Genomic DNA, 15,585 nt, shown 5'->3' on the forward strand with positions numbered 1-15,585 from the left:
TAAAAAAATAAATAACCTTTTTTTTCCATATACGTGTAGTACAATACTGTATATGTTGCTCTATGTGACTCGCTGTTCTTTTGCAGCTTCTCCCGGACTGTTTGTGGACTTTAAATTTTACTTCATTTTATTTTTTACCTGTATACGTTAATTGGTCGCTACTTTGCGTATTTTCGTTTATCGCGGGTGGGTTTGGTCCCCATTAACCGCGATAAATGAGGGATTACTGTATGTCCAACAACATGCACTGACACACACTTATCGTGCGCAATCGAAACACATTTATTTCAAATAAATATAAATATACACGGTTCATTAAAATAAAAGAAGTCCAAAGCCAAGCATGAGGAAGTGGACACATGTGAATCGGCCGTTGAGCATGAGGTTAAACTCCACTGCGCAAAACCTCTCCACTTGTATCAGCCACGTGGGCTCCCTATAGTGATATTTGAAATTATAATAAGACAATCAATTTTAATTATGTGAGCCCTTCCATCAGCCCGCACGCACGCTGGAATTAATTAGAATGCATTGTAGTCACCGGTTCTGCTTAAAATGCACAGACACTGCCAGACACCTGAGGAATAGCACTAATGGAACAGCAAAGTTTTCATGTTCGAACAAAGCATGTGATGGATGTTGTTTTGCTTGCCGAAGGATGGATTGCAGCGGGCCGAGATGATGTCGGCTGTAACCTCGGTGACACAGTCAATTAGCAGGGTGCTCGCTAATTTTGAGCGGACCCCACGTTTGCCGTGTGTGGCCAAACGCTAAAGAGAAATTACTTTCCAATTTTGATTAATGTCGGGGCACGGGAAAGCCGGGCGAAAGGTCGGAGCGCAATTGGGAAGAGGGTGACCTACAAATTAACACCACGCATGTGTTCTAAATTTAACGCTTAATTAAAATTTGGCGTCATTCATTCCTCTGCTCCACTTGCCAGTTAACAACCACGTCGCAAAAGAACAACTAAAAATGATCCACAATTTTTAAAAAAACATCTTAACATTAAAAAAAGTTGGCATGTGAACATACATTGGCTGGTTACCGATTTCAACGGTCACTTTTTGGGGTACTTGGTTAGCGCGATTATGGGGAAAAAGTATTCATCATGATTCTTTTGATAACGATTGAAATCAAAGGATCATTGATTTTTGGAGGCACAAAACAAGAAACTGTTTAAACGTAAACTTTTTTTTTTTTTTAGGAGAAATCAAATCCTTTGTAACATTGTCATTATGCAAGTTCCTTTTGGACAAAACACAATCTATAAAATGAGTTATTTCAACATTGAAAAAAAAGTCCAAATGTATACATCTCGTATGGTTATCTTGTATAAACACACAAAAGAGCATTGCCGTTTACGTGTTAGACACTTTTGCCACGGAACTGTTGTAACATTTAAATCATTTCAATAGATCACTCAAGTGCAAATTTTGAACTCAAGAATGCTCACTGGACAAAAAATGACTTTTAAAATGAGAATTTTAACAAGGTTTGATATAGATGCATCGTTTTTTTTAGGGTTATGTCAATTTTGTAATCTTTGAGTGTAATAATCATAGAACTCGGAACTCGAACTTGCGTGCTTCTTTTTTTCTGTCTTGGTCGAGGAAGGATATGCAAAAGAACTCGCAAAAAGTGGCCGCGAGAGCAGGTAATACTTCCAACACGAGGACACATTAACACAAGTGTCAGCCATCACTCTTCAAATTCAATGTCATTTTCATAAATGACTATGACGCTAGCTTGAACCGAAAGTCGGCGACTAGCTAAGTAGCTCGGCTAACATCAGCTTGTTTTCGCTCTTACTTCACATGGAGACGAGCACAAAACCAACATTTTATTTTAAAAAAAAAGGCCACTTCGTCACATCCGTCTTGTTTGAGTCCCATTCGATGACGTGTTCACAATACCCGTCTTGATGGATGCGATTGTAGCTCGGCAAATTGCTAGCCTCAATGCCCACCTTCCACGAAAGAAACGAACGTACAATGTGAAATAATCCAACACCTCAAGCGATTTAACAAGCCACTCTGTGCAGACTTGAGGCACCGCCCCATCGATCGAACCCGTCCTATTTCTTTTTTTTTTTTTTTCATTTCCACCGCGGCGTGATTAGCATGTTGCACTTTTTTTCTCAGCACTCAACCTGCCACATCAAATTGCCACCTTCCACTTTGTCCGCTCCGGAAAGGGATGGAGAAAATGCGGCGCGCCTCAATGCTGAAATGGTTTGACGCCCCGAAGGGGTGGCGCAAAAAGCCATCTCGCCTCCAATTGCCAACTTTGCTCTTAACCCGTACTTAGGAATCGCCGCAAAAAAATGTCCTCTCACAAGAGATTGTTATCCTGGCTCATGTCTGTGCATTGACAGGGGGGTTGTGGGGGGGTAATTGAATGCATCAGCGCTTGAAACGCTTTTTTTCACAATAATTGCTCGTAAATGTCGTGATTTGCCCACAACAGAGCCTTGAGAATTTGTCACATTTTGACGCAAAACATTTCTAGTCAGGAATTGATCATGAAAATTTGTGGTGGACAATTTAAGACCTCCCAGATTTTAGCGTCTCGTCCTGAGACTTACCGGTAGGTTTTCTTCTACGTGCAGGAAATGGGGGATTAGCAAACAATAAAAAGCATCTTCACTCATGGAAGCGCTTTTCACGCAGCGACCACCGTTTATGAAAAAATCGACTTTCATCTTCTGTTTTTAAGTCAACGCAGCTCTGCTTACCTTTTGGCTCTGACATGAAAGTAGGGGCGTCACACCTGACGTACGTGGGTGTTTGTGTATAATGTGGGTGTTTCTATATGATAGCACATCCGCATAGTCATGTTTTGAGTCGTCACCTGAAAGTGGCTCTGGATATTATCAGAGGTGGAGAAAATTTGGTTTGGGGTGCAGTTAGTATGTAAATTATCCCCAATTTTAACAGTGTCCCACTCCGTTGTGTTCTTTTTCTCTTCTTATCACAAGAATATAAACAAGAAGCTTTCCTGTATAGCCTAGCGAATGAAACCAACCAACTGGGATTTTTTTTTTTTAACCGGCTTACCTGAGGGCATCCACGGATCAGAAGAAGACTTCTCTCTGGTGTTCACCTGCTCCCAGTCCAAGTCGTCGTCTCTGCCTTGGCTGTAGCCGCATGCTGCCAGCGGTTTCGCAAAGTTACAGTCGCCTGCGACAAAGATAAGGAAGTCAAAAGCCGAAGAGAAATAAACACATCGACTCGATATAATGCAGAGTATTCCTGCTCAGGCACAGGCATAATGTACACTTCAATCTAGTTGTTGGGTAGCTATCACCTTGCCAAATAGGACTATACACAATGACCAAGAAAAAAAACAAAAAACAAACACCCTCTCGTCACAATATGTTCACTCAATGATCTATATGTCTTTAAGTTGGGGTTCAACAAAAAGGACAACCGTTCTGTTTGTTGTGAAATGCAGGAAAGTTAATCTTCACAACAGCGAAACATCAAATACTTCGTTCAGTCCAGATTTTTTCTGCCTGCGTGGGTTTTCTCCGGGTATTGCGGTTTCCTCCCACATTCCAAAAACATGCGTGGCAGGCTGATTGAACACTCTAAATTGTCCCTAGGTGTGAGTGTGAGTGCGAATGGTTGTTCGTCTCTGTGTGCCCTGCGATTGGCTGGCAACCGGTTCAGGGTGTCCCCTGCCTACTGCCTGGAGACGGCTGGGATAGGCTCCAGCACGCCCCGCGACCCTTGTGAGGATAAGCGAATGAGAAAATGGATGGATGGATGGAGTAAAAGTTGCTGTCGTCCTAAAAGGAGTCTAAACTGATTCAGTTTCCAATTCCTGCATCCACATTCCCTTTTTTTTTTTTTTTTTAAACGGCATTAATGCAGTGACGACAGAACACACATTGTACTCGTATGATCGATTCCTACAAACACTCTTTTATTCCGGGGACATTGAAGGCCACATGGTGTACTCGAGCTGGTTTTCCGGTCTGAAACAGGCGTTCAATAGATTTACAAATCGGCCCCTAAGAAACGCCACATTAATTCATCCAACTTTCCATCTTCCAGTTCCACGGTTGCTGTGAGACAGCAGGCCAAAACAATATGTCATCTCTTCTGACATTCTGCAGCATAAAGGCTACAAGATGATGGGCTTTTTTTCTTTTTTTGCGTGTTTTTTTTCCCTCCATGTTTTCCAATTCATCTCGGCGGTGACATTTTCAGTACAACGTGCAAATGAGTGGCGATCACAGGATAATTAATATCCAGCTGCATAGGGCAGCCACTAATGATTTATTTGCCAACGTGTCTGCTTTCGGCTGGCGGCGGCGGTGGGGGGTGTTGTCGGCAGACGTACGAAATGCCAAAGTATCAGAGGTAACGTGTTGAGGAATGGTCCAAAGGATTTTTTTTTGGGGGGGGGGGGGGGGGTCATTAAAGCAAAGGGCTGACTTTGTGCAAGCTAACTTTAGTTGGGTGTTGTTAGCTTGCTCCCAAAAGAAATATATGAAATCAGTATTTCAGGAACGGTCATGTTGAGAAAACCAGTAAAAAAAAAACAGCAACAAAAACATAACCCCCCTCCCCCCAACCTTGCCAAAAAACAGAATGGGAAAAAAAAACCAACGAAAAAAAACCGACATGGATATTATCGGTGGTGAGCATTCAATCGTGACAGAAGGTCCGTCAGTCTGTCACTGACGGACTCCTGTTTGGCTGGCGGACTGACGGAAAACGCCAACAGAAGGGATATTCGGCTCTCACCCGAACCATCGCTACCCCGAAAAACCAAAACGACCTTTGGTACATGATGTTTTGCGGCGCATGTTGGCAAGTAGTTCCGAAAGTGCGGAACATGCAGTAAAAAATTTTGACTGGCAAACTTGCAAATATGTTTGAACATACCCGTGGGTCAAATGCTAACAACAAAGCATTTCCCATAATTCTACGGGGTGTTGACTTGGAGAATGATGAACCGGCGAAATTTACCGACTGGTGCAACACAGCGGTGCAGTAGAAAAATTTGACAAAATTCAAAGTCCGTGAAACATCACTCGGAAAAAGTTTGCAAAATTCAATGAAAGGGTTAATACCTTTCCCAACTTCCTTTATTTCATTTAAGAAAAAAAAATCACCACCAAAATGTCCCCTGACACATCGACGGAAATTTTGATCAAAATCAAAGCAATTATTTCGAGAAATGTCAAATCCAGACAACAAAATTCACCATGGACATTACGAATTTCCCCTCCAACACCCTGACAAAATTTCAGTCCTTATCGATTAACAAAAGGGCATGTACATCATACTCATTCATTCATTCATCTTCCGAGCCGCTTGATCCTCACGAGGGTCGCAGGGGGTGCTGGAGCCTATCCCAGCTGTCTTCGGGGAGTAGGCGGGGGGGGACACCCTGAATCGGTTGCCAGCCAATCGCAGGGCACACAGAAACGAACAACCATCCGCACTCACACTCACACCTAGGGACAATTTGGAGTGTTTAATAGAGCGTCCAATCAGCCTGCCACGCATGTTTTTGGAATGTGGGAGGAAACCGGAGCACCCGGAGAAAACCCACGCAGGCCCGGGGAGAACATGCAAACTCCACACAGGGAGGCCGGAGCTGGAATCGAACCCGGTACCTCTGCACTGTGAAGCCGACGTGCTAACCACTGGACTACCGGGCCGCACATCATACTCAGTGTTTCAAATAAATACAAATGTATGCGATGCCAAGCTGCAAGCGGGAGGGCATTTGCGCGGTTCCTTGGCCGCAGCTTCACTGCCACTGGCTGGCTTCCATCAATATTTGCACTCGATATTTCCAAGATCCCCTCGCCTCCACCCCTCCCTGCGTCTCCCCAGGCCTCCCACCGTCCTCTCACAGCACGACCGCCTTCAAAAGAGGTGGCTTTTATCGGTTAAGGTTGATATTCGAAATCGATGGCGTCGGCCAGCAGTGAAATGTATTCCGACTCGGCGGGGAAAGACTAGGTTGAGATGGAGGGTGGGGGTGGGGGGGTAAAAGTCATCAAAAAGAATACGCACCAAAGCGGTTAAGTTTGACGGGTTGGGGTGGAGGGTGGGGGTTCTTTTGAAATAAACTCATCGCATTTAATAATGAATCAGAAAGGTGTCGCTCGTTGCCTTCAAAGGACATCACCGACAGTTGCGGGCTATGAATGATTCACTGGCCGTGCATATAAGAAAACGTCGCTTCATCAGACTTTATCTCTTTTGTGAGATGAAATAATATACAGTCGTACTGCGGTTCTCTCGTCAGGCGAATGTCGCCATGGTGGTCGGTCAAAAATAAGAACAATGAAATACTTCATCCCTTTCAGGCACAACGGTCACTACAGTGGACGGCTTATCATGTCGTCAGCTTACAGGATGCATGAAAGGGTTAGATCAGGGGTGCCCAAAGTTTTTGGACCGAAGATCGACTTTTCGATCAACCAACCTCCGGCGATCGACCCGTTACCGCTTATCGATCTACCGGTCGATCGCGATCGACGTAATGGGCACCCCTGGGTTAGATGCTGCCGTTTTGCTTCGCAACTGATTTTCAAATGCGCTTTGCCCCCCGTTAGCCATTAATGAGAGCATACCACACAAATATTCATGGCAAACAATCAAATTATTGGCAATGATTTTGATAGGTATGGTTTCTGGTCTGTATTGAGAAATTTACCAGAGCTGCTTCTTTATTGATCTGTCTTTCTGAATCGTGTCACCTGGAAATGACGCAAGCTTTCCGGCGGCCCCAATCCATCAGTGAAAACGGGGGGGCCTGGAGACGCGCCGCATGCAAATGAAGACATCAATCAATGCGATCGGAATGCCACATCCCCCAACCGGGCGGTTGATGTCGTCTCCGTTGCGCACCCGGCAGAAAACGGCAGCTCCCGCTGGATGTTCCGCAAAACAAATTTATACCCGCGCGACAACGCGCAGCAGTCTTTATATTCTAACACTGAGTACATTTCAAAGAAATCTATCCATCTTTCTCCCCGGACGGAGCCAGAGGCCACAATCAATACGTCAACCCCTGCGCGCCGCCGCCAATTTCTCCTAAAGATTTTTACCCCCCCAAGTCAAACTTAAAAGGATCTTTTGTTCCAGCACCTGTAAGAAAAAGTCGACTTTTTTTTTTTTTTTTTGCCCTGAAAGTTTGGCGCTGTGCTGCGGCTTGCTACAAAGAGGACAAACATGAAAGACATTTCAATGATGGATTTTTTTTATTTCTTTTTTTTTTTTTAATTTGCATGTGTGCGAATATTGTACATGTGCAACCTAAAATGATTGTGCCGCTTTGTAGCTAAGAGTTTGTTGTTTTTTTAAACCACCATGCTAAATCCTGGATGTCGATTAATATCTTCTCGAACAAGATTATTGAAAGTTATGACACATTAAAAAAAAAAACAACATCATGGGCATTACTAGTACCTTCTCTGTTGCGATATCAAAATCTATCCTCCCATGTGTTTTGGCTTTAGATTTTGTTTTAAAAAAAAATTGTAGCGGATGTTCAATATTTGTCTGCAAAAGACAAAACTAAACAAAAAGAAAGATGCTGGTCGGACACAAGGAAAAAAAGCCGTTGTCAAACTGCCAAGTCATGCATGGCAGCCCGTTGTCGTGCGTTCAAACAGATTCGATCTGATCGCTTCGCATTTGATATGCTAACTTTTTTTTTTCAAAACCACGACGAGCCGTCACTCAACGTGGAACTCCAGGTAAAACTAATTAGCATCATATCTGCAATTACCACCGCAGGCCTCCAAGAAATATCTCACGATGAAAATAGTCGTCACCGAAACACTATATTTGTCTTAATTGGTATGGAGTGGAGATGAATTTGAAGCGCTTTCTTGATAGTTCACTGGTGGGGGGGGTTCCAAAAAAAAAAATGTCATCCGTCAAAATGTGTGCGTATCCGAGTCGAAGGCTGCCTGTCATTGTCGGCTGCCGTTGAAGGCTGCGTGTGATGTGTTGCGCGACTGCAAAGTGCATTCATCAAGTTGATTGCAGCGATTTTGACGTGCACAACACGATGCTGAAGGGCTTCCTTCACAAGCATGAATTTCAACCGCTGCATTTTTTTGGGTGTTTTTTTTTTTTCAAAGAGGTCTCAAAACATTCCGCCGCGCCGATCGCTTTATTTTCACAAAAAAACGCCGCCGACAAGCCGGCCGCTTAGCTCGGCAGATTACCCGTGGAAATGTTCACTGCCGTCTTCTTTATTTCCACGGCGAATCGATGCGGCGAAAAGCGAGACGTGATTGATAATGATATTGAGATTGATTGTCTAAATCCCCCTCCCCGCAGTTCAAAGTCCCCAAACAGATAATATATATACATGCGATTCAGTGCAGAGATGACTCTTGGCAGGAGCTGCCAATAGATAAGTGAAATAGGGCCGGAGTGAAAAGGCCTATCAGTCCCTCAGGGGCTTAAGCTGCAGGATTCCGCAGCTCCGACGCCGGCCGCGGTAGAGGCAGATAGTCGACATTGGTTTTAAATTACCCGAGATTGCCTTTCGCTCTCGGTCTTCGGGGGCCACCGGCAGCAGGCGAGATGTTTGTTAAAACAAGTGTCGACTTGGAGGTGGATTGGGCCGACGGGCAGAGCCGGCCGGCCGCTTTCCGTGGCAGGTTGGAAGGCCGGTAATTGGCAGAATTGGCAGAGGTCTTTAAGGGAGGTCTTGCGGCAATGACATTTGCCATGAAGACTCAAGTGCGCTGATCAACATATTTTCTGCTCCTCGGGGGGGAAAAAGAGGGTTTTGATTTGATGCCTGCAGCCTCATCCAAATGTGGATGAAAAAACAGATATCTATATATATATATATTGCGCGTCGTCCCGCACGCGGTCTGTCCTTCCGTCTGTCCCTTTTCAAAACGTACCTACTTCACCGCGCCGATGCGCGCCGCCACTGCGCCGCTCAGGCAGTGGCTCACTACGATCGCGCGGGCATCTTAGCAAAAAAATGTTGTCTACCCACAAGCATTGCAATGAAATTGTTAGTTATTTAGTAGAGCTAAACATCTCTTTATTTTCGCGATAAGCAATGAAGATGAACAAAAAGTTGAACCAAGCAACAACACTTTTGTGGGCCGAAGGCCCACCTTACCAGCCTTCCGCAGGAACTAGCTGATGAGCTAGTATATATATAAAACCTCTACTTACGAATGTCTCGTAGCAGCTCCGAGTTTCCTAAACGCGACATACTTATAGCTGCTCTGCCATTGGCTATTACCTAGCATTTGCCCCACATTCCGTCCACCGTATGCGTCTATGCAGTGTCCTTGTCATGCATTCCTCGGGCCGTGAGGCATTCCGATAGTTTTACGGAAATGTGAAAAAGTGTTCACCAGTCGGGCGATCGCTCATTATGCTGAAGTTTGCCTTGGACATTTTCAAAGGATTGTTAAAAGCCGACAAAAGCAAACGTCCTTGGATCAGTTCTTTACAAAACACTTCTGAGAGAGAATATGGACTAAAGATGGAAAAAAAACCCCGATAAGGACGCAGTTCAAAGTTATTCCTTGTTTTTTACATGATGCACAACTCTCATTTATTGTGCAATAATCTAATTGTAACATGTATTTGTTACATATTTTGATGCATTTTTATGCTTTATAAAACATTTACATCTGAATTTTGGGGGCTTGGAACGGATTAGGGCATTTACATGGAAAACGCGTCTCTACTTACACAATTTTCTGTTCAGAAATTTCTTCCAGAACCAATTAAAACCTAAGTAGTGGTACGGCCGTATATAAAAAGCAACCTTGCCTAGTCTCTCATAACATATCTGATAATTACATTTTGGAGGTAAATTGCCCAACACTGTGGTTAAAAGAATCGTCGCCACGATCAGGAAGCCTATTGGACCTATTGGTACAAACGCATCTAGCCAATCACGTGAGAATGTCCTGCTGTCCGCCGAATGCGGACACGGAGATGCTTTACACCCAAAGTAGCCTGCGGCATCGATTCCCAACAGCGCTAAACTCAATACTCCGAGGCTGCGAGTCACCGAAACTTCCTCCACTTTCACATTTGATCCAGGTGCAGCCCGGCGTCAATCAATGCTGGGGAGGAAAAAGAAAAAGAAGGAGAAGTAGGAGAGAAAGGAAACTGGTTTCTGGTGAATAATAGATCCCGGAGTGGGAGATTTCAAGAAGACGGAAGAAGAAAGAGCTCTGTGCTAAATCCCCCCAACCCCCCGCACCCCTTAACTCCCCGACACCTCCTCCGCCCCCCGATTGACAAAAACATCCAGACCCGAAAGTCAATGACCCTTCAGTGTAAGGCACCTCAACACTCCCAAGCTCCACTTAATCAACACTCCTTTGAATTCTGCCCGAGCTGCGCTACAAACGGTGAAATGCTAACGTTGCTATCAGTAGCTTCGCTATCTCACCCCCCCCCCTGCCTTTTCCCCTCTTCCTTTTCTGTGTCATTCGCAGTCTAATTTGTCAGACAAGATGGTAACAATAGCGTAAATTAGTCCAGAGGGAGGAGTTCAAGCAAAAAGGAAAGAATTACCACGTTTGATCACGGCGAATAAACAAGACGATTCTTTTGTTTAGCGGAACAATCGCTAATAGTTATGTAGCAGAGTGAAGGGGGGTGAGGGGGGCGAAAGATTCAAGGTTGAAAGTCAAAGAAGTCGAAACGGCGAGGCTAATTAGAAAACGACAAGAATGGTGGAAACAATTTCTCTTGAGGGGAGAATCTGGGTTATCGTATGATCATCTGGAAACACCAGAAATTCCAACAATCTCCATTTGTGGCCTCGGTTATCGTCTTTAATTGACTTTACACCCAACGCTGTCCTCAATAGCTTGCAAACAACTGCGTGTTCATTATTTATTCATGTTTATTGTCACGCTGATGCCGAATGTAAATTTGACTGGTTTCATTCCATTACATATCTTTAGCTCACCTCCACATCTTCAAACATCACAAGCTAAGCTACAGTGTAGAATTCTGCAACAGTTAACCGACAGCTCCTCGATTATCGAATTCATCGATAGTCATTTTTGATAATCAATTAAAATTTTAGACTTCAGACCATGCTTCATTTAAAATTGTCCAAAAATCCTCCGAAATCCAACCTTGCGAAAGCTGCATGCGTTTTAGATGTTTCCCTCCTCTCACACACCTGATTCGGGACTGCCACAGATAGCGCTAACTACAGCTGAGAAGGATTTACTCAACATCAGAAATTTTGGGGTCTCAAGTATCAGCGGTGGGCAACCACAAGAATTCGATACCTTAAAATAAAACTGATATCGGCCCGATATCAATACCTCGCATCGGTGTTCACCCTAATTATGAGTGAGCCAGTTTTCGTTTCAAGGTGCGCACGGCAAGTTGACTGAAGAAAATATAAATGTCATTGATTCAAAGTCGACGCGACCATCGTCATTTTGTTGACTTCAAAAAAAATTTAAGTACTTTATGCATTGCTCCACTCCTAAAAGTACTGCTTGTTTTTATGTCATTGTTGACCAACGATTTATCGACACGTAGACTTTTTGTGCGACAGAGAACCCTGCTGACTACACTTGGCTGTTGTTCGCATTCACCTGTAAATAGTTAGAATTTTTACTGTAGATATTTTGGGATGTGGGATTCTTTCATATCATCCATGAGTAATGTCACTTTGTAAGACCAGAATTGACCCCATTGCCAGACAAATAAAAGGCTTTTTCGATTTTATCCCGATTGGGCTGCAGAGTCAACACATGCCCAGACAGGTGCCAGCTTGGGTCAAAGGGTAGGAAATGACGTCGCCTTGGCAGATGCAGCTGAGAAGATTTCAATCCCGACGAGAGAGCGCTCTCAAGAACCGCCGTCTTAGCGTACTCACCTGCCCACCTCAAACATGCTTTTTGTTTCTCGCGCTAAAGTGCCATAAATCATCTGGAGCCTTCGTCTTCATGGGTTCAACATTGGAAGCGCGAGGCGCCCTTTCAAATGGAGTCACTGTGCTCAACTCTTGACAACAGCTTCAAACTCTCTCTACCCGTTCCCTGACAACGTAGCAAAGCACAATTAAGACCTCTCAGACAGTCAAGCGGCATGAATAAATCACGCCGAAGAACAGAATTCCCCGAATCGCATTAATAGTATTAATTTTTTAATGCAATTATTGTTCAACGGGTGGTGACCTATTTTCTCTTTTAAGTGTCTTTTCAAACCCTCGCACATCATAGACCGGTTTGATTTACTGCGTGGTTGAAAAAAAAACTATCGCCAAATTTAAAGCAAACATAACATTGCGGAGTCACCACATGTTACACATTAAATCTGCGAACTTTGTTTTCGTTGCCTTGTTAGGGGCTCCTGTTTTGATTAGCAACAGAGTTTAAATTTGCATATGGGCGTGAACAACGTTGTGGAGCCACCACATGTCAGAGTCAACAAAAATGTGAAAGGTGATCTCTACATAACATAAGCTCACATTTTATACTCGACCCAGGGATTTTTTTTAACGAAACAAATATTTTACTTTGCGGTTATAATTTGCTTTTCGATAGGTGCTACTGCTTTGATTTAGCAACAGAGTTCGAATTTAAAACGTACGCACACAACATTGGTCCTTGTGAGTGACAAGTGGGATGGGAATCGTCTTAGTGGGACGGCAAATCGCCTTTGATCCTCATTGACAACATCTGTGCGCCACACCCGCGACAGAGTTCAAATAAGCTGGGCTTTTAATTTCGCTGCGTGAACTGAGCTGATAACGGTTACAAAAGAGACAAACGTCATTTTGAAGAAGGCAATTATTTGACATAAATGGTGGACAACAAACTGGTGGTACAGGTGTTTCACGCAACAGTGACACCCCATAACTCTATTGATTGATCACAAATACAATCAAAAGAAATCCCTGTTGCCTATCGCTACGACGACACAAAAATTCACATCGGAATTGATTCCCGGTGCTTGTGGGCAGCCTTGCGTCTGTCAAATCTAATCCTTCATGTCGGCGGAGAAAACGCAGCTGCAAAGGTCATGCCACGAATAATAATCATACATTTGAGGAAATCCGGCCAGGCGTCACTCCGAGAGCTCCTGCTTGGCCGTCTTGGAGGCCGTTTGGGCTTCTATCAGTTTGGCCAAAGGCGGCGAATCAATCACGGAATGAGGGAGAGCTGCCAAAGTGCTCTTTCACACCCTCGGCGTTTGCCGCTGTCATATATCACAACATCAAGGACATGAATAACGTCAATATAAAACACAGTGTAAACACACCAAATTATCCACTCGAGCATTGACATGATTCATGTTGTATCTCATCATTGGACTAAATGTTTTAATGTATCATGGTGAAAACAATTAATTTAAAAAAATACTGGTATCAGTTATAATGTCCTCGGATTCAGTTGGTATCGGATCACGATAAACAACTAGACGATCGATCGTTCTGAATTCATAAAAAGTGCCCCGAACAGAAAAAAAATGGTCCCTCTATCTGCTTAAAATTGAACTGCGATCATAGAATTTGATGACGCATCCTCCATTATTGTAAAGTATTGACATTGGCGATACTAGCCTCATATTTTGTCGGCATTGGATCATAAAAACACTTGAACGTTCATTCAGAGTTAGCAATTTGATGATGCATTAACCATTATTGAAAAGTAATGATCAGACTGTCGCAAGGCATTTTTACTTGAACTGGAAACTCGAAAACAGTCATGAAAATTCATTCACATTTATCACTTTGATGATGAATCCGCCTTAAATCAAATTTTTAAAAAAATTAAGTGTTAGTATCAGCGTTGGCCTTGTAGCTATCCTACTTGGATGACCCCCCCCCCCCCCAAAAAAACATAAGGTTCTGATAATTCTATTAGTTGCAACAAATGAAAAACTAGAAAGTGTCGGTATCTGCACAGTATAATAAATGAGGGCATCGGTATCGAGTCAAGTCATATCAGTATTGGGATCGGCGATACCGTCCACGTATATCCTTGGAATCCCACTTTGAGCTTTCACAAACAAAGTGTGAGAATGCGTCCTCTCTCGCTCACACAGGCGCCCTGTAAATATTATTAAACTTCAGTTCCTTCCTTGCTGACATGCACTAGCACCACACATGCTTTAGGGCAATCGGACCCGTGGCCAATTACTGGCTAGCACCACGACAGAGCCACTTAGACGGGCGTGTGACGGAACAAACCGCGACGACTCGTGACGGCAGCCGGGCTAAAAGAGACGACACGATATCGGTGTGATTCAACGCTCCCGACACGATCACGTCTTCTCCGTAACATGTAAGGAGACACAAGACAACAACAAGTCGGCAAATTTAACAGTCGCTCAGATTTTAAAAAAAGAAAAAGAAACAAGATGACGGCAAAAAATAGTATCTTTGCTCTTTTTTTTTTTGCAAGACGGTTTTAAACGCGCCGCTCGAGGAATCCGAAGCAATTTGTCAGGTTGACAGGAGTGTTGCAACAATTGCGTGAGGCCTGGCAGCGGGCCGCCAAATGGTTGAAGGTCTTTTTTTTTTTTTTTTTTTTTTTTTTTTTTTTAGTTAAGCCTTTTAACACGAGCATTTTACACGATACAAAATGGTGCCCTGGTAAATATTTGAATTTTCTAGGATTTTTGCGGAAAGAAAAGAAATAAAGTAACCTGCGTGTCATTCTAGCAGCTGCTGAGGAAACTCCAACTACCTGTACCGGTACATTGAGAGCATCCAGAAAGCATTCACAGCATTTTGTTGTTATTCCAACAACATTAAATAAAATCATTTGAAAATAAAAATGAGGAACAAAAAATACGATTTCATGTTGATGTAAGCTTGTCGGCAATTACAGCCTCAAGTCTTTTTTTTTGTATTTGACGCCACAAGCACACCTTATGGCAGTTTCCTCATTCCTCTTTACATAGATGGAAATGTTATTCATTAGTCTTTTTTTTGTCAATTTGTTCAAATGTAAATTTTTTAAAACCGGTTTTAGAGTGTAGAATTCTGAGGGTAAAAAAAAAAAAAGAATTGCACTTTAAGGCTATAACCTAAATGTGAAAGGGCTGGAGTTAGATTCGGATTTTTCAGTCTTGTACGGAGGTGCGCATATTAGGTAGGGGACAGAAAGTGTAAATGTCTCCCGTTTGAAACACTAATCCACTCGTCTGTCAACAAATAGTGCAGCTTAGCCTCTGGCTAGGAGACACGCGGCTCACATTTAGCATCATGTCAAACGAGCAAACCAAAGCCACAAATATCGGTCTTTTTTCACAATTCAGTCTGCTCAAACCCCCGCGACCTTAGTGAGGATCAAGCGGCTCGGAAGATGAATGAATGAATGAGTCTGCTCAAACCATTGCACTTGTCCGAATGGACAAACGACTCCACTTTCCTCAAAACAAAAGATTGAGATTTCATTTTAAATGTCACCGCAAAACACATCGCGTGTGTTATTTTGTTACCCGATTGTACCCAAGGCACCCGCCCGGTGAATCACTTCAGGAAAAAAAAAAAAACCCTCCGGGCTGATTTTCTTGCGTTAATAGGCCGACAATAGAGCTGGAACTACAACTTCCTGAATATATCACACTT

At 43.4% G+C, this 15,585-nt stretch overlaps 1 protein-coding gene across 8 annotated transcripts in view; it reads right to left on the bottom strand.

The window, feature by feature from the left end:
* LOC127616583 (receptor-type tyrosine-protein phosphatase mu-like) overlaps positions 1 to 15,585 on the bottom strand; it is a 136,523-nt gene that overhangs the window by 102,767 nt on the left and 18,171 nt on the right. For all 8 annotated transcript variants that reach the window (XM_052088252.1, XM_052088257.1, XM_052088255.1 and 5 more), the window contains exon 2: positions 3,060 to 3,182. In XM_052088252.1, coding sequence (XP_051944212.1) covers positions 3,060 to 3,182 — 123 coding nt within the window. The remainder of the gene's footprint in view (positions 1 to 3,059; positions 3,183 to 15,585) is intronic.

This window comes from Hippocampus zosterae, chromosome 15 (assembly GCF_025434085.1).
Source record: "Hippocampus zosterae strain Florida chromosome 15, ASM2543408v3, whole genome shotgun sequence".
In the NCBI taxonomy this organism is placed as follows: Eukaryota; Metazoa; Chordata; class Actinopteri; order Syngnathiformes; family Syngnathidae; genus Hippocampus; species Hippocampus zosterae.